Source organism: Neophocaena asiaeorientalis, unplaced genomic scaffold, assembly GCF_003031525.2.
Source record: "Neophocaena asiaeorientalis asiaeorientalis breed wild unplaced genomic scaffold, Neophocaena_asiaeorientalis_V1.1 scaffold46, whole genome shotgun sequence".
NCBI classification, from domain to species: Eukaryota; Metazoa; Chordata; class Mammalia; order Artiodactyla; family Phocoenidae; genus Neophocaena; species Neophocaena asiaeorientalis.
Window position 1 is genome coordinate 14,985,984 of NW_020175393.1, and position 19,857 is coordinate 15,005,840.

The following is a 19,857-nucleotide window of genomic DNA, read 5'->3' on the forward strand; positions in this document are numbered from 1 at the left end:
TACTATGAATGGAAAAGGGGTGTACTCTAGAGAAGTTCGGCATGAGGACCCTAGCTATGGCACCAGAGACACCCCTAACTGGAGTGCTGGGTCTAGAATGAATATTGCATAATTTCAATAAGAGCTGACATGCAACATAGGCACCAAGAGGAACTTCAGCTAGTGACACTGGGGAGGAACACTCTAAATGGCTTGACATAGTTGACCCTTTCATGACTTTCCTTTTCTGAAATCTCATCATTGCCATCTGTAGTCTGGAGCCCCTTAGAGATGTCCCACCTTCATTCCAAATGCAAAACTCTGGTTATGTTGACCTATTACTCTTTTCTTTCTCCTTAAAAATTAAACCACTGGGAAGAAAGACATCAGGTTCCCCACATGCTGCTGTAAACTCTACAAGTTGCCAAATCTTTAACCAGGACAAGAGAGTTCCCCAAGGCTGCAGCAATGCCAAGTATCAAAGTAACAGAAATTCCCTTTAACGATGCTGTGACATAAAAAATAAAAGACTCTAGAGTTGATGGCTAATGCTGAATACAAAATAAATCCTCCAGGCGATTTGTGTGTACATAAAGCATATTCTTAATATGCAGCCTGTGTGACTTACCTAATAAATGCTTATTTGAGCATAAGCCAGAAGGCTAACCTGGATGCAGGAGAGAAGACCCAGGGCCCAGAGAGTTCTCTCTTGGCTAGCTGGCAGACTCAGTGACTTCCCTGAGAGCAGCTGGCTTTCAGCACAGGGGGTTCACTTTGCCCAAAGGGGGCAGTTTTCCAGTTGGAGAAAGCCCAATATAACTCCTTCTTTTACAAAAATTATAATCTTCTGCAACTCCCTAAATCTGATTTTTAACCTACCGCAGATTAACAAAGGTAGGAAAGTTCTAAAATTGTGCCCTTTCCTTTCCTGGACAACAACACGTACACTGATAATGAACTTGAGACCCGTTGGGTGAGATTCTTGTGTTCTCCACTGTGTGTGTGCTGGCTGGCATGCAAGAGAGGAAGATTTATGTAAGAATATAAAATTTCTGATGATTCATAGTGACCATAGTTGAAAGCCCATTTTCAGGAGAAAATGTGTGAATTTTGAGTAAAAACATTATTACTTGTTTCCTTTCTTTTCTTTCTTTCTTCTTCTTTTTTTTTTTTGTTTTTTGTTTTTTGTTTTTTGGCTGTGTGTGCGGCTTGTAGGAACTTAGTTCCGTGACCAGGAGTTGAAGCCAGGCCCCCAGCAGTGGAAACTCAGAGTCCTAACCACTGGGCCACCAGGGAACTCCCTTATTTTCTTAATATTTTTGCTTCAGATGACCTCACTATTGCCTAAGTCCTAAAGCTAACAGGGTCATGATTCTTACAACACAACAATAAAACCCAGATTCACTGATATCTAGCTTACTTTCCTGTTCATCTCAACTTTTGACAGGTCACCTGAGTTTACTTTTAAAATACATTTTGCATCTAGAGGTAAAAAGTGAGAGTATCAGTGAAAGTATAGTGGTAGTTTCTAGACCAGAAATCTGCAGAAATTATTATTATTATTATTTGTTTAAAAATTCTCTCTGAGAATGTGAGGTAGGGAAGCACAGTTGAATTTGTTTTTCCAGCTCCTGAGGCAGACATTTGTATATTTTTTCACTATGTTGGCCACAAGTTTAACTGCCAAGAAGGATTTCAATTCGATCATTGAGACTATGAGCTTTCAGGCTTCAAACTGAGGGCAGGTTTCCAGACACCAGCATTGGGAATTTAACCAACTGTACAGGACTCGTCTTCCAGCCTGTAGAGCGCTGGCTACTTGGATGTTCTCAATATCCGGTCCTGTGTTTTGGAGTAGGGGGCATTCAGGGTGATCTCCAGCCTCGGAATGCTTAGGGAGAAAGACCTGGGTCCTAGCACTTTCAGGGGAATCTTGGATAACTGTAGGACAGCAGAAGGAATTCCAGAAAGCACAGGGGTAGAAACACTTTAAGAGTGGAGCAAAGTTAGCCTGTTCTCTGCACCCAGGTCCAGGGCCCCTTTGTCCTTTTAAACATCCTCCCAGATTCCTTAGCCCTGGTGCCTAGAAAACACACCTGAATCTGAATGCCACAGACCTGATGGACATAACATTCCATCTGAGCTGCTCACTCAAGGAAGGGAAGGCAGGTGGTGACTCCTACACCAGTGCTTCTCAAAGCGTAATGAGCAAAACTACAAACAGAACTACCATACGACCCAGCAATCCCACTACTGGGCATATACCCTGAGAAAACCATAATTCAAAAAGAGTCATGTACCAAAATGTTCATTGCAGCTCTATTTACAATAGCCCGGAGATGGAAACAACCTAAGTGTCCATCAACAGATGAATGCATAAATAAGATGTGGCACATATATACAATGGAATATTACTCAGCCGTAAAAAGAAACGAAATTGAGCTATTTGTAATGAGGTGGATAGACCTAGAGTCTGTCATACAGAGTGAAGTAAGTCAGAAAGAGAGAGACAAATATCGTATGCTAACACATATGTATGAAATTTAAGAAAAAAAATGTCATGAAGAACCTAGGGGTAAGACAGGAATAAAGACGCAGACCTACTAGAGAATGAACTTGAGGATGTGGGGAGGGGGGAGGGTAGGCTGTGACAAAGCGAGAGAGAGGCATGGGCATATATACACTACCAAACGTAAGGTAGATAGCTAGTGGGAAGCAGCCGCATGGCACAGGGATATTGGCTCGGTGCTTTGTGACCACCTGGAGGGGTGGGATAGGGAGGGTGGGAGGGAGGGAGATGCAAGAGGGAAGAGATATGGGAACATATGTATATATATAACTGATTCATTTTGTTGTAAAGCAGAAACTAACACACCATTGTAAAGCAATTATACTCCAATAAAGATGTTATAAAAAAAAAGTAATGAACACATGAATCACCTGAGGGACTCGTTCAAATGCAGACTCTGACTCAGAAGGTCTGTGGTTGGGCCCGAGATTCTGCATTTCTAACAAGCTGCCAAGGAGATGCCAATGCTGCCAGTTGAGAACTACCCTTTGAGTAAAAATATTGGACAACACTCTCTTGCCCATTTTTCTTCCTCCGCCTACTTTTTTCACATTTCCCTCATAGAACTTGACCGTTTTCTGGAGATGGGTCTTAAGATTACCCATAACTGAAGAAATACAATGTATGCTCAGAAAAGCAACCTTTGAATTTGAACTTGCCACTGAACCTCCAAAGCTCTGCCCTCAGATTATTCAGGGCACAGGGAGGAGCCTTGGATCCTGAGGCTGTACAGCCACTGCTTTAGCAGCGTGGACACTGGCTCAGGATTTTTGCGTTAAGGGAGGATCCGGCAGTAGGAAACCCTCCCCACTGATGATCACTTTGGGTCCTCAAGTCTACTTCAGCTGCCTGAGGTTAGGGGATGTTCTCTGTTATTCCTGGAGGAGAGAAAAGCTCCAGGGGGCTTTCTGGACCTTGGAGACAGAAGGCTTCTGCTCCAGGAGCCCCAGCAGGGCGAAATTGCTTTAGTGATTTTGCTAACAGCAGTTAACTTTGCTTTGTTCTCTACTAGTAATAACGATAATGACAAATACAGTAACATTATTGGCCATTAACATTTAATGTGTTACTGTTACTATGTTCTAAGTCTGGTGCTGTGTTTGATTGTGTGTGCTGATCCTGACGGCTGACATATGTAGAGAAATTTGACCAATTATCCACTCACATGGGTTGGGAGTTTCTGGCAATGGGCACATGAGTTTTAGTGGTACCTGGGGATTGAATGACTCTGGTGCCTATAGTTGTTAGACGATCGAGGGGAGAGAGATGGCACTTCTCAAACATTTTAGAAAAGAGCTTCAAAACTTTTGTCTATATAGTAAGTCATGGATTTAAAAAAAAATCTATCCATTGTGTATATGCGTGCACATACAAAAACACACACACACAGAGCCATGGATATATAATATCTACGCTTTGTGGGTATTTACCTAATTGAAGTGTTTCTTGTTGTGGATGATGTCAAAATTAAATTTGGTGGGCCAGCCAACACTCCATAGGATGCTAATTTTGGCTAAAATATTTTAATTTTTATACCCTCACAAATATTTTCTGTGTGATATTTGAAAGACAAACCTTGAGTGTTATTTGAAAGGACATCTTCAGAGCAGCTTTCTGAGATGATCCAGGTGATATATGTATAAGGAAAATTGTGCCAGGTGTTTCCAAATCCTATGTAGTGTTGTGATAGTAAGTTTATCACATGTGTTTTATGTTGTTATCTGCTCACACAGTCACTAATATATAATATACATTTCCCTCCAAAGGTGGCACCTGCGTGGTCAACCCCACAGACTTGTTCTGCTCTGTACCTGGTCGTTTGTCCCTTCTCAGTTCTACTTCCAAATACAAGGTGACCATTGCTGAGGTGAAGAGACGCCTCTCACCACCTGAATGCCTCAATGCTTCACTCTTGGGAGGCATTTTGAGAAGGTAAGAAAAAGGTGTTTTCTGGCACTGCGGTCTTCTAACTGTACTGGTACCACGCTCTCCAACCCTCAGCCCTTACATTTTCTGTCCCATGTTGAATACCCCATGTGGTCAAGTCTTCTCATCATTTTACTCCGAATGTCAACCTTCAAAACCTAGCTTTTGTTTGTTTTCGGACAGAGCAAAATCCAAGAATGGGGGTCGCTGCCTGAGGGAGAAACTGGATAGGCTTGGCCTGAACTTGCCAGCCGGAAGACGGAAAGCAGCCAACGTTACCCTCCTCACTTCCTTAGTTGAAGGTATGACTTTTTAGCTCCGCAAGGTAATGTTGGAAGGTTAGCAATGCTTTGAAATTCACATTTGTTTGATTATGCTGTTTCATTTTTGTCTATACTGTTACGATAGTTACTGGTGAATTTCCCAACTAATCATGAAAATGAAGATTAAATTAGACTTAATATAAGGCTTAGATATTGATTCATAAACTATCATCTGATTTACTAATCTTGGCAGTAATAGGAAAGAAGATAACAATAGAAGATTTAGGTGCTTAGACAAGTATTCCCCACATAACAGCAACAAAAAAACTCTGCAATTGTCATTTTTATTATTGTTTATTTTAGCGTTCAGATAAATCTGGTTTAACTCATTGTTATTCAGTGCAACGTGATCTACAGGATAAATAATAATCCTTTATAGAGAGTTCACAGGACTCAAGGCATGGCACCAAGCCTGAGAGCACATTGTATTAATCCGATAGACATCTCTTAAAGTACAGCGAAGTTCCACAGCTTTATGTGTGGGTAAGCTGACTCACAGAAAGGTTAAGGTTAGCCAGTGGGGTAGACGCAGACGTGGAAACATACTCCCAGAAGTTTTTGTTTTTGTTTTCCAATTTACCTTTTCCCTTGTGTTTCTTCTGTAAGAACTAAACTTTACATATTCTCATTCAGTCTTCTAAGAAGAGGTATTATTGGAGACCTTTTAAACTTTGTGGAGGAGCTTTTGAATTCAAAGGAGAGTTCTTCCATAACCTAGAATGCTATTGTTTCAAATATGAACGAAGAAGCCTTTTTGCCAAGCCTTATCTGAACACACCTATGACACTTTTCTTGCATTGGTTTCTCACTTGACCATAAGACACTGTAGGAAGTAAAAGGTAAGTGAAACATACAAACAAACATCTTGCCTTTTTCCAGATTATCAACACACACTACTTACTGAACAAGTCTGTGAAGTAGTGCGTTCTTGACCTTGGTCTTGGCAAAATTGCTTTGGTGATTTTGGTATTTTTTTTTTAAATATTTATTTATTTATTTAAGCTGCACCAGGTCTTAGTTGTGACACATGGGATCTTTAGTTGCGGCATGTATGTGGGACCTAGTTCCCTGACCAGGGATCAAACCCGGGCCCTCTGCATTGGGAGTGCAGAGTCTTACCCACTGGCCCACCAGGGAAGTCCCTGATTTTGCTATTAACAGGTATCTTTGCTTTACTCCCTAATTGTAATAATGATAACAACCACAATAGTATTATTGGTCATGAACATTTAATAAGTGTTAACTGTTACTATGTTATATATCTTGTGCTGTTTGCTGTGTGTACTAGTACTAAGAGCTGGCATATGGTAAAGGGAGTTGACCCATAATCCATCCATGGGGGCTGGGCGTACTAAAGGAAGAGCAAAGTAGAAAAAAATGACTCATGGATTGATTCTAAAGAGAGACAGATTCCTGCTTAATTTAAGTGAAAACATCATGAAAATTATAGCTAGCTAACAAAAGAACAAAATATGTTCAAAATATAAGAGTGGATTCAAGAATCATATGAATCGTAGAACATGATTGGTCCCTCAAACCCAATTCCACAGTAAAATCATGGGCCTGGGCCCCATTCCCAAACCACTTGAAATGCAATCTCCGGGGGTATGGCATAGGTATCTACATTTTGAAAAACACCCCCTGATGTATAATGAGGTTTAAGGATCATTGACTTAAATGTTCCTTGAGATACTTTTCATGTAACTGGTGTGAAAAGTAAAGGCCCTAAGAGAGACCTTTATCCAAGGTGTCTGTGAATGTCTATCCAGTAAAACCTGAAGAACCCTAAAAGGGTATATTCAGAATTCTTCTTATTGATTTTTATGTTAGCCCAAAACACCAGAGCACCCTGTGTGGGAATCATTGATGGATGCTCACAGAAAGGATACAGGTTAAAACGTGAAATCCTAAGACAATCTCGTGGTCTTGCCATCTACTCTTCCAGCAAAACTCTCCTATCACAAAAGTGCTTGGCTTGTGTTCACCTCTGCTCACAGAGGTGTCACATCAGCCTTGGCTGATGGAGCTTAAGATTGTATCCTTCTCAGATACATCTCACTTTAACTGGATGCTTTTGAAATCCGCCAAATATTCATGGTGTAGAGAAATAAATATTTTATTGTTGAATTCCAGGCATTCTGATGGAACTGAGGAAATGAGATTTAGGGGCAAAGGGACCTTTTGCATTCCTCAACTCCCCACATGTTACATTATGACCCTCAAATGTGTGCATTCTCTCTCTCTCACACACACACATACACACACACACATGCATCTTAAGTTTCACTACTATGTACTATGTTCTATGGTATTGTTATTCTATTCCATATTTTTGTATTCTTTTAAAATGCTGATTGTAAACCCACTACTTTTAAATGCTGAATGTAAGCCCACTAAATTTATTTCAAGACTCATTGTTGAGTCATGGGTCATGACCCATGGTTTAAAAAACTACAAGTGGTCTTAGGACAAGAGGAGAACCTAATATGTGTGACCTTTGTCCTCTTTGTGCTAACATGGATTTGATTCAGTTATTTCAAGCTTGTTTTGCTTATACCGTTTTAGCTGGTAAATTAAAACTTTACCATGGTTACTGGTTGGTATTCATAGACCTTGAATCGACCATGTCTTTGGTAATATTTTTGCCCCTCAATCAAACATTTTTGTGGGAGCCAGTAACATTTTAGATTAATTTTTTCCAGAAATTCTAAAATGAGATTTCCAATTGTCAAAAATGGTCCATCAGCTTTCTTATAAACCTAAGGTTCTGTAGGAAAGAATACTAATTTTTTTCATCATTTAGAAACTTTTTATCTTCCTGATGACCCAAGACATTGCTGGGGTTCAGTCCAGCAATGGTTCAGTCCTTCCCCATTTTGGTACAGCACTTGAGAACAAGATAATTCTGACTGGCTCTATTCCTCCTCGACCACACTTGGAAATAAATCTCCTTAAGGTCGGCCTTCTGCGACTTTTTAGTACTTGTCTCGGCCCCTTTGTGGGGATGCTTTGAATACAGCCTTGCCATTGATGCTCTTTTGATAAAAATCCCAAAGAAAGAGTAGTGTATGGGGACCCTGCTAGACTCTCCATGCAGACATGATTTACCCTTTGTCAAGATTCAATCAGTGAACAGTAAGGTACCTTATAACAGGGAATGAAATTAGCAAATGAAGGTATGGTTTTCAAAAGCTACCCTTGTCACTAACCTCACAGTGGTTTCATCGTGATATTCCTAGGCTTCTACATTTGCCTTGGGTTTTCAATCATTTTGTTTTTAATTATTTTATTATCATTTCCCCCTGTATTTCTTTTAAGTGGAGTCACTCTACTAATAGTGCCATTCTAGCATCGTTGTCAAATCAACATATTAGAGTCATTATTTTAGGGACTATTTTAGGAATTTATGAGAGGGCTGTTTCATGCAAATTTATAATATTTAAATTATTCACAACATTTCTGTTACAAATAGCATTGCGCCTAATAATCAGTGGGATGAAGAACTCAAGACTGACTAACTTTTTTCACCAGATAAAGTTGTTTGAAAAGTGAACATTTTAGTAAGGCACATATTTAGAGTGGGGATTTTTTTTTGGTCCACGTAGCACAGATATATTTGACCTACAGTGAGATATGAGTATTTGAATTCAGAGTCCACTGAATGTAATACTAGATCATATTCCTTTTTTACCCATATGTCTTCATTTAATGGGGTTTAGCTATATAACTAATGGTTGGTACAACTTCTTGTACCCACTGTATCATAAGCCTGGAGTTCTTTTTATTTTCCCTTGTTAATCACATTGCTATGACTTCTCCTTTGTCCACTCTGGTGTCTATAACATTAGAGAGTTGTCATTTTCTGGAAAATTCAGGGGATTAGAATTGCTTAACCCGATTCGCTGATCTTCCTGAGATCTTGGGGTAATCCCAGACTCTTCCAGAGTGGAAGAAATTCTATATCTGGAAAACACTCAAAGAGTTTGGCCAATATTATTGTTTTAGTTCTAATACTCTTGCTATATATTTATTATTTATGAATCACCAATTAGCTACTTCCTCTGTATTTTATTCCAGAACAATCTTTGCAACGTCGGTGGTTGTTAAAACAAGTATAAGGGGTCAATTATGGCAGGAATGAGGAGCCATTCCTGTCTATCTCTCCCACCTCACTTGAGGTTTTCCAAGATGGCCAAAGTTATGGAGTGTTGCTGGAGGGAAGTTTTGTTCACTTGAGTGGGGTGCTTTCCTGGGACTTGCAAAGGCTCATAGAGCATTCTCAGGCAGCACCAGGAGTTCCAAAAGCGTAGTTAAGTCCTTAAACATAAATGCCTTGGCTTTCAGTTTGTCATGACCAGATATCAAGTTCTGTTTATATATATATTTAAAAAACAGTATGGGGCAGTGAAGGGTATAAATATGCATCAGCAAAAGAAAGGGGACCATTTACACATATTGTGTGTGGTATCTATTCATTCTTTTCAAATCTAAACCTTTTGTCCCTTTTGCCTCCTTCTTTAGTTTTCCCTCCTTCCTTCCTTCCTCCCTCCCTCCCTCCCTCCCTCCTCCTTCCCTCTCTCCCTCCCTCCTCCTTCCCTCTCTCCCTCCCTCCCTCCCTCCCTCTCTCTCTCTCTTTCTCTCTTTCTTTCTCTTTCCTTCCTTCCTTCCTTCCTTTCTTCCTTCCTTTCTTTCTTTCTTTCCTTTCTTTTTAAAGTAAGCTCCCAACCCCTGTCCTGCACATCTCACCTCATCCCTTGGCCTAGTACCTCCAACTCTGCCCCCAGTAATAACACTTTTGCCATTTGGCTGACTTTGGGCAGGTTGCTTAACCTGACTGAGCTTCATTTTCCTAATTTACAGATAAGGATCACACTATCTGTGATGTTTAGGGTAATGCTAGCTCTTATAACAGTTAATTTCCAAATTTTCAGTGGCTTAACACAATAGAAGCTTATTTCTCACTCTTTACAGATGATGTGGGTGTTTCTCCCCCCGGGCCCTTCCTTCCTCTTAGTCTCATTCAGGGACCAGAGTACTTCCACCTCTAGCTATGCCCTCCTCTAGGTCCTGGGAGCCCTATGCATTCAGCTCACAATAAGGAAAGACACGATGGTGAAAGGACACAGCTTCCAACCTGCTTGGCCGGGAATTGGCCCACGTTGCTACCGTATACATTCCATGACAACTAGTCCCATGGCTATGCCTAATTCCAGAGGCATGAGATATACCAGAAAATGTAGTGTCTAGCTGGGCAGAATCTTCTCAGCAACAACTCTATAGTATAAAAGAAAGGACAAATCTTGGATGGTCCAGCTCCCATTTCTGCCACACCTGCCTTGTGTGTCTTTTGTAGAATTAAATACATTCGCTACATTAAACACTTGACACAGTGGGGCAAAGAGACACTTAATAAAAATTAGTACCTGTTCTCTTGTCTCTTTCTCCCTAAACAATAGTGTTACTTAATAGCAGAATTTACTCAGGATCATAAAACTTTAACCCTGGAGGGAAATGGAAGATTGAGTAGTCTAAGGCAGTGGGACATAGCACACACGGTTAAAGAGTATGCTTCCGGAGCCAAATAACCTTGTTTGAACCCACTTCTACCACTTACTAGCTGTGTGCTCTAGGGAAAGACTCACAACCTCTCTGAGCATCAGTGTCCTTACCTATAAAGGGGTGTTAATAATAGTACCCTCCTCATAAGGTTGTTGCCAGAGTGAAATCAGAATGTTTATAAAGCAGTTCACAGGGTGCCCAGCAAAAAGTTGGTGTCGATAAATTTTAGTTATCTTTATTCTCAAATGAGAAAACTAAGGTACAGTGAGATTAACCATTTTGCACAGGATCACGGGAGCAGCAAGGAGGAGAACCCAGGTCTTCTGGTTTGCAACATCACCATGTGTTTTCCACTCGGATTTAGGTTAGTGGCATGGATTCTGAACAGTTGCCTTGCTGAACTACTTCTGACTTTAACTATATATTTATAGTTAGAGTTACAACAGTTATAACAATATAACGAAGGAATAGAAAGAAGTTATCAATTCCTGAGCCTGTTTTTCACCATGTCACCATTGGACATCCGTGCTGCTAGGAATCCTGGGCAAGCTTGTGGGGCTTTTTTGCATCCAATAGTACAAGCTGTTTTTAACATCCTGTTGCACCATCTGCTGCCACTTAATCCCCCAAAGTTAGGATGACATTAAATCTTGGTTCTTTCTGTTTCTCTGGAATAATTATCAATAGTGTCTCTTGTACTTTCAAAAGGGTGCCAATCTAGTTAGTTAGTTAGGAAACTATCCTACAAAACCTTTTCCTTCCACTTCAGCCAAATCAACCTAAGGTAGGAGACAGGAATGCAATCACTTGGTGCTATTTCCCCTTTGTCTTTAATCCTGAGCCTATATGATTGCATTTCCAAGAAACCAGGGAAAAGAACCATCAACTTGACAATGAACGCTTTCCTATAAACGAGATATTAGGGAGCAAGTTTTCTTCGTACGATTAGTCCATGGCTTTTTAATTTAGGAAGAGGTATTGTTCACTACTTGAGGCTCGTAGGATTCAAACGCCAAAATCCTTTTGCCAAGTATCAGTGATAATACACGCACAGGGCACACTCAGCATTATTTGCTCTTCTCACGGAATTTAGGACAAAGGTGCTATTCCCCTTGTCTTCACACAGGTACCAGAGTGGGTTTCTCTGGGTGTGTGGAGTTTAGGGCTAATCTCTGAGGACGCACAGCATGGCTGTAGGTCTGAAAGGACCATCATCCTAGCATAACTCCTTCACCAGCCATTCCAGACATCACATTTCCACCTAAGTCCCTCCTCTGGGATGAAGGTTTCCAGCTTTCTTCTAAAACTGTATGTGATATTAAAAGGGTAATACATTGACCCCTTGTTATATTGTTATAATAGTTCTAACTGGTGCTCACTTTAGTCACACGATGACCTGGAAGAGCCTAATCACTAGGGAACCCTGGTGTCCCCTTTTGCACACAAACACTCTAGCATTGACAATGTCTTCTCGGGCACAGCTTTGCATTTCAGAGCTGCCAGTGGAACTGGACTCAATAAGTAAATGCTAGTGCAGTCTATGTTAGTCATTTTAAGGTCTTTCTTGGAAAATGCCTTTTTTTTTTCAGACTTATAGGTATTATCTGTAAATTTCTTATTCTAAGTCATGGAATGGTTTCTATCGAGAGACCCTGCTTTGATAATTGATCATTAGGTAACAATTCGATATTGTTGTCTAATATCTGAGAACTCATGTCTATCAGAATTTTCAATAATTGAGCTCAGTATCTTACAATATTATGGATAAATAGACATCATCTCAGAGGAATCTTCTTAAAACATTCGCTTACTTCCTAACAGTGCTCCCCTGACCTGTATCTTATGGTTTCATTCATTTTCAGGGAGAAACGTGTTTACATGTAGAGGGAAGAGGAAATAGGCTATTGCACATATGCCCTTGTGTCTGACTGTGTGCTTGTGGTGTGCTTGGATTCCTACTCCTATTCTGGCACAAAAAAACAAATGTATCCAAGCCTGTTCGACTCAGTCCTGCCTTTGCCCCTTTGGTCCAGCATGCTACTCACTCCTGCAAATCACGAAGCTTCCTCAGAAGCACGTCTCTGCATTACTTGCCTAGGTTTTTTCTTTTTTCTACTATTCTCTCTTTCAAAGTTCATGCCAACTAATGCGCTTCTCAAAACTCAGTTTCTGCTTTTCTCCATTGTTTACATTTGTCAAAATTCGTAGGTGTTCTAATAAAATGGTAGATTGTAATTATTCCTAATGATGTCTAACTCCTACTGAATAGTAATGAAAGCTTTGGAATTGCTTAGGTTTTAATTCACAACAAGTATTTGAGTTTAGATGAAATCTTTCTAAGAACTGAGTCAGAGAGTAGTTTTGCTTTTTAATTAATATAATTTTAAGTCGGTAATTCGTTAGATGGTAAAAATTCAAAAGTTACAAAGGGTATATAGTGAAATGTCTCCTTTTCACTCTATTCCCCATTTAGATCCCCTCCTGGAAGAAACAAATGTTACTGGTTTCTCTATTTCCTTCCAAGGATATATATGTGTATGCATAGTTTTGGTTTTTATTTTAAAAATTATAGCACTCTATACACACTGTTCTACACATTTTTTCACACATTATCTTAGTTTTATTTTCAGTTTTTACAAGTTGTTCATTCTTTTAAACATGAACAGTATTCCGTTGTTTGAGTGCATCATAATTTATTTAACCAGTGACCTACTAAATATCATATAGGTGCTTTTAATCTTTGGCTATTACTAATAATGCTACAATAAGCAACCTCACACTTAATAAATAATTCTTCAGATAGGCAAGTATATCTATTCAATAAATTCCTAAGAATGTGTTGCAGGGTCAAAAGATATTTGCATTTGTAATTTTAAAAGATTATTGGAAGATTGCTCTTTACTGTGGTTGTAAATTTATAATTCTATCAGTGATGGGGGTAAGAAGCATTGGTATGTTAGTACTTCCCTATACTCTAGCCCAAGCAGGGTGCTATCAATTTTTTGATCTTTGCTAATTTGAGTGGAAAAAAAAATAAACTACCTCTATTATGAAGGAGGTTGAGTATATTCTTAGGAGAATTCTATGAGCTTTTTTGTGTGTTCACTTACTTTGTACCAATAGGGTAATGTTTTACATTTTTCTCATTCATTTGTAAGTGCTCATTGTATATAAGGAAAACGGGCTGTGTGCCTCTGATATGAGCTGCAAAGCCTCTCCACCCCTGGCTCTGGTTTGTCTGTTTACTATTATGAGTTTTTTGTTTGGTTGCTTATTTGTTCAGATCTATGTCATGCAGAACTTTTTTATATTGATATAATCATATTTCTCATATATTTTATTCCATGGCCTTTCATTTTTATTGTAATATTTTGAAAGTCTTTTTTTATCCCAAGATTATAAAATATTTCTCCCATGTTACCTTCTAATTACTTTGTGGATCTATATTTTATGTTTAAATCTTTGATCCATCTGGACTTTTTTTTGTTGTTGGATGTATGATATAGATCTAATTTTACTTGTTTTTTTTCCCCGGATGTCCAGCCAGTTGTCCCAACATCTTTTACTGATAATCCATTTTCCCCTACTGTTATGAAAAGCAAGTTTCATCTTACACTAAATCTGCTTAAACAAATATACTTTTTTAATCGACTGATGACTTTGTTCCCCTAACAGTGTCTCTCCTTTACCCCACCACATAGCCACTTTTGTTTCTAGAGTGTGTATTATATCAGCCAAATAAGGCAGAACTCAGTATGCAAGAACCCAGATAGACAGAGGTCTTTACAGTTTAATATTAACTCCATGGTAACTGGGGTTTTTTTTTGCAGTACGCGGGCCTCTCACTGTTGTGGCCTCTCCCGTTGCGGAGCACAGGCTCCGGACGCGCAGGCTCAGTGGCCACGGCTCACGGGCCCAGCCGCTCCGCGGCATGTGGGATCTTCCCGGACCGGGGCACGACCCCGTGTCCCCTGCATCGGCAGGTGGACTCTCAACCACTGCGCCACCAGGGAAGCCCTGTTTTCTTTTTTATTGATATAAGCCACAGAATCCTTGGGGGAAGGTGTATATTTCATCCCCACATAATGCTTTCCCTTCACCTTAGGACAACCCTGGCTTGAGATGAGGTCAGGAGCTTCCAAAAACTGCAGATGCCCTGGCTTCAGAGATTGAATGACAGGGAGTGAAACCCTGGTGTGTGTGTGTGTGTGTGTGTGTGTGTGTGTGTGTGTGTGTGGAGTGTGTGTGTGTGTATGCACACATGCTTGTATACACACATATTAAACAAACTCCCAGGTTATGGGAATAGCAAGGGTTGAAAAACACTGTCTTCAAGCATAATCTATTTTATTAAATGGCTCCACTGATACAATGATATACTCAACAGGTTTTTTATATATTTCATTCTTTCTAGCAATTCTCTTTTGCTCTAGTTTTTCACTTATATTCTTTGGAAGGGGTGCCTCGCAAGATTTTTGTTATAATTAACCAATAAAATATTTGAAAGCTTTTCCATTTAACAAATGTTTACTAAGTACCTATTATGAATTGGGTACTGTACTAGGCACAGAGTATGGAATGGGGAACCAAACTATCACTGAGGAACAAAGTGTTGGTATTTAAACAAAATCCTCGTTAAATAGGGAAACTACCACATTATAAGGCACTTACCTATAGTGTAGATTATATGATATATAGTGTTACAGAGTGCACTCCTTTTAGAACCTTTCTAGAAGCCTGTAACAGGTATATTAAACCTGTCCTTCAGCTCTACGGTTTACTGAAGCTTGATATTTTTTTTATAACTTTTTAAATATCTCATCCAGATTTGAAAATATTCTCAAATTTGCTATCTAATAGGTGCTTCTCAGAATAATCCCAGAGATAGATTTGAACGTGCTCTTTTCCATACATGTAATTAAAATTGAAATCACAGATATGTGACTGGAATTTAACACATATGAATTGTTGCTTTCATTTAATAATATTGGGTATTACAATAAGAAGTTAAACCTAAATTCTTTCTAAGGCAATGAATTTAGTGACAGTTGGTGAGAATTGTCTAGCGAATGACAACGTAAAGTATCCTTTAGTACAAATTAGTTTTAGATATTGATTTACAGTTGTCTAAAGTACATTTTCTTCTAAAATACAATAATTCTAAAAGGAGAAAAAATCCTTAATGACCGGATAAAATGTTGAAATTAGGTGTGTTCATTTCTATTTTAAAAATGCATTTAGACCTGTTTCAGGTAAAATAATGTGGGAACCCGGAATCTCAGTAAAATGATCAATCCACTTTCCTCAGAAAACATTTTTTCCACTAACTTTCCATTTCTGGGCTTCAACAATAATTGCCATGTAAGTGTTTCCTAATATTTACCTTTAGTTTTTTACCTTTTGCTTTTGAGTGTGAAAAATGAATGCCCTGCAAAAGAGCAAATTGTCTTTTTATGCTCTTCCCATATTCTGTAACTTTGCTTGTGTTGGTTCTTTGAGAGAGAGGTCCTCAACATGAGTCATTAACTGCTGCTGTTACTATTGAAAAATGCTTAGTGTTTTCCCCTTTTTTGGAAGGGGGGTGTCACTACTTGGCATAGAGAGCCTAAAGCCTTGCACTTAGAATATTCTGTCCAAGCTCTCAAACTATCCCCCATGTATCCTACTTCTAAAACAGTAATTTTTGGAATGACGTGAAGTACAATGGACGTATTTGCCAAAGTTACTGTGTTGCTTCAGGGGTGTAAAGAAGCAGAGGTGGGGTGGTCCTGGTTTGTCAGGTGACACAGTGCATTGAAATAAAGGAAGAGCTTAAATCCTCTCTGGAAAACAGCCACCACGGGGCATCCCACCTCATCGTGCACAGAAATGAGACAGCAGCTGCCATGTTTGCTATATGGGATCTAGCCCTCCAGGGATCACTCTGTCACCCCAGATTACTGCACCTACTTGTTCACGTGGGTACTTCGTCTCCCCACAGAGACAGAGAAGCTCGTAGTTCTTTATTTTCACAAATCAGTCAAATCCCCTAGAGTCTTATTCACATGCTTTTCTGCTCCAAAATTTTCTATTTTTCTTAAACCCGTTGACTCTAAGATATCTGTGGTACAGGATTGAACTGTAGATTTGTCATTGTTCCTGAATGTCACGTGTCTTTTAATCCATGGATTAATTCATTCTTGGGTCCTCACACACAAAGCTTTTGTGGCATGGTCTACACATTTTAACCACACATCAGAGTGTCTTCACTTGCCACTTCTTTTGATGTAGCATCGCTATACATCCAGTAACAATGTTACGTCGCAAGCAGGAGAAAGCAGTAAACAGAGCTAAGGGAAGGAAGGATCTGGCTGTCAGTGTAAATGTAAATAGCAGCTGTTCCATTCAAACTGTTTTTAAAACTACCACACGGTGAGGTTTGCCTAAAATGGGCCAGATCCTCAAGAATCAGGTTTTAACACAAAATTTAAGAGGCACGCTGCCATCCTCCTGTTTGCACTGTTTCACTTCTCCTACTATTGCACAAACAGTAGAGGGAAAAAAATATATATATATACACACATATATGTGTTGATATTATATATCAACACATATATTGATATATAATATCAATATAATGTCAATGAACACGTACAGACTATAGATAATGCTTATGTAGATGCAATCTAACTTATAAAGTGCTACTAAGGTGTTTCTGGATTTGTTGTTGTGACTACTATCATTGATATGACTGTCATCTTCCTAGAAACAGGGACAATCTTTGGTGCCCTTTTATCCTTTACTCCTCCCTAGCACTTTGCCTTGAATGAAGTAGGGGCTCAATATATATGTAGTGAGAGCTTGCTTTTTTAAAGTTTTAATGGTCAAGTAAGTATTGGCTTGATTGAGCTTTAAAAATACTGTTGTTTTCCAAACTGGAGTCCATGGCCAAATCTTGCCTTGCCAATAAGTCATTTTTACCCCATTTCTTTCAGATTTTGTGAAAGAACAAAAGTTATTTATCATTATACTGTACTTAAGCACTGTATTTTTTATAAGGTACTGAAGAAGTACTATACATAGTACTAAAAGGTACTGAGGCTCACCATAAAGCCTGATAACCTAGTACTGTAAATCGGCAGTATAATCTCTTCAGCAACATAACGTTGTGAAATTGATGTAATTCAATTATTTCCCTTTCCAAAGTGTTCCCACTTCTTTGAAAATGTATGTGGACCTTTTGCCAGTGTTTTGATAGGTCTCCTGGAAAAGATACCTGAATATTTAGGATACATTGAGAATAGGTTGTAGGTTGGGCAGCAACAAAATGACATGCCCATAGAGCTTTTCCCCCAGGGCATTCTTGTGTAAGATCTCAGATGTCCATCTGGTCTAATGGTCAGAGCCTCCAGGGGAATCAAAACTCGTAGACTGTGCTTCCGATTTTCCCCCTCAATTTCCCACATACCCCTGCCGGGTAAGTAGCTTCTGTTTCTCCATGTTTCTTAACCCCACCCCACCCCCAAAGCTCCTTTCCCTTGGATTATTTAGAATGAATAGGAAAAATGATCCACATGACCACAACCAGGAATGAGGCTTGAGGAAAGAGAAGATGTTCCTCTTGTTGAATTTGGACATTAGTGAGAAACTGACTTTTATTGTCTGCCAACGAAATTAGTGAGAAACTGACTTTTATTGTCTGCCAACAGGGGAGGCGTTACACTTGGCTAGAGATTTTGGCTACACTTGTGAAACAGAGTTTCCAGCCAAAGCAGTAGGAGAACATCTTGCCAGACAACATATGGAACAGAAAGAACAGACAGCAAGAAAAAAGATGATCCTAGCGACCAAGTAAGCAGAATGGGGAAGACTCTGTGTGCGTTCATCCTTTTTTTTTTTTTTTTTTCATTTTCTTTGAATGAGGGAAACAGTTTAGAAAGCACCTGGTCTCTAAGGGGGGTCTCACACACCAGCAGCTAGATGTATTAAACAAGGACTTCCCCAACATTGCACCCATAGCAAGATTTGCAAACTGTATAGTGATGGAGCTACCACCGACACTGACTAAAGTTCTTAGAAAACCTCTTCGGAATAGTAGGAATGCCTAACATGTTTAGGAGATGTAGATTCCAGGCAAATATGCTGATTGGTTGCTATGCAATTCAGTCTAAGCCACTCACTGTGCCTTAATAAATGAGGAGAAAGATCTTAAAACACTATAAGTTCTCAGAGAATGTGAAAAATTGAGGACCCAGATGCATGAGAGATAACAGAGAGACCTCTGGTATCAAGGATTGGCATCAGTGCCCCCATTTTTTCTTGTATATAATTAAGCAAATAATCCCTGAACTGCCCCAGCCCCTGTAGTGATATCGTCAAAAAGAAAAGATAGAATGTGTGAGAAAGCTCCTGAAAATTGTAAAAAGTTCAATTAAAATGTGAATTAAAATAATGAGGGAAATGATGTGGAAAAGGGGAAGCTTTCATAAGATAACTTCAAACTCCCTCAAACTTGAAAGTTCTTTGATAATTAATGAAAGAACTACCATTTATTGTGTGAAAACCCAGCAGAACCTTAAGTACTACTCAAATCACGTTCAAATTTTTAGAAGAGGACTTCTAAAAACAGTGCATGTTGGGACTCCATGCTTCCACTGCAGGGATTGTGGGTTCGATCCCTGGTCGGGGAACTAAGATCCCACATGCTGCACTGCATGGACAAAAAAAAATTTAGATGAAAATCTTTCAAGTGGTAGCGAATTCTTGCTCTCTTCTCTTTACTAAAACAAGTTATTGCTACAGATAAACCATTAATAATCTTATTTAATTTCCTAACTCTATATTCAGATTTTAGAACTAAGACTCCCAGGTGGTTAAATTATCATTTATAAATTAGTTTCTTATTTGGGGAAAACTTGTAAAGAGAAAGTATGTGGTAGATCGTGTTAGAAACATTGCTTCTTAGAAACTGATTTTTAAAAATGACTTTACGATATGTTGGCTAAAATGTAAATGTCTCAAAATGCACAAAACCAAAAATAAATATTCCTCCTTCTACTACATCTAAAGTAACATGGATCTTCTTACAAATTTAAGGTTTTGTGTGGCATACCTACCGCCCACCAGGCTTTTGCCCAGGAAACGTTAAGTCCATTATTTGGGGTTTGTGCTGCTTGTGGCTGTCACTGTTTGGGTTTCAGATATATTTATTCATTGCTCTTATGAGAGTACTAGATAATTCTCTCACCTTGCCCCAAAGAAAAGGGAAATGAAAGGTGGTGGCAAAAGAAGAGAAAAGACAAAACAAGCAGATAAAGGGGAAAGGAATAGCAGAAAGACAGAAGTAAGACTAAGAGTTAGAGAAAGAACATTATGAGGGATGTAACACTTGGATTTAAAATTTTGAGAGGAGCTTTGTGCTAGGGGAGCTGCTGAACACTTGCTAGTAGAAAGACCTAAACCTAGATTTTTTGTGCAGTTTATTTTCCTGGGGGGGGGGGGGGGGGGGGGGGGTCTCCATTT

The 19,857-nt window shown here is 39.2% G+C and overlaps 1 protein-coding gene across 1 annotated transcript in view; it reads left to right on the forward strand.

Annotated features, from left to right (window-relative positions):
* The window catches only part of TFAP2D (transcription factor AP-2 delta), a 55,250-nt gene that overhangs the window by 11,593 nt on the left and 23,800 nt on the right, over positions 1-19,857 (forward strand). The window contains exons 4-6 of the mRNA XM_024766297.1: positions 4,315-4,480; positions 4,658-4,776; positions 18,045-18,186. Of these exons, the coding sequence (XP_024622065.1) occupies positions 4,315-4,480; positions 4,658-4,776; positions 18,045-18,186 (427 nt within the window). The remainder of the gene's footprint in view (positions 1-4,314; positions 4,481-4,657; positions 4,777-18,044; positions 18,187-19,857) is intronic.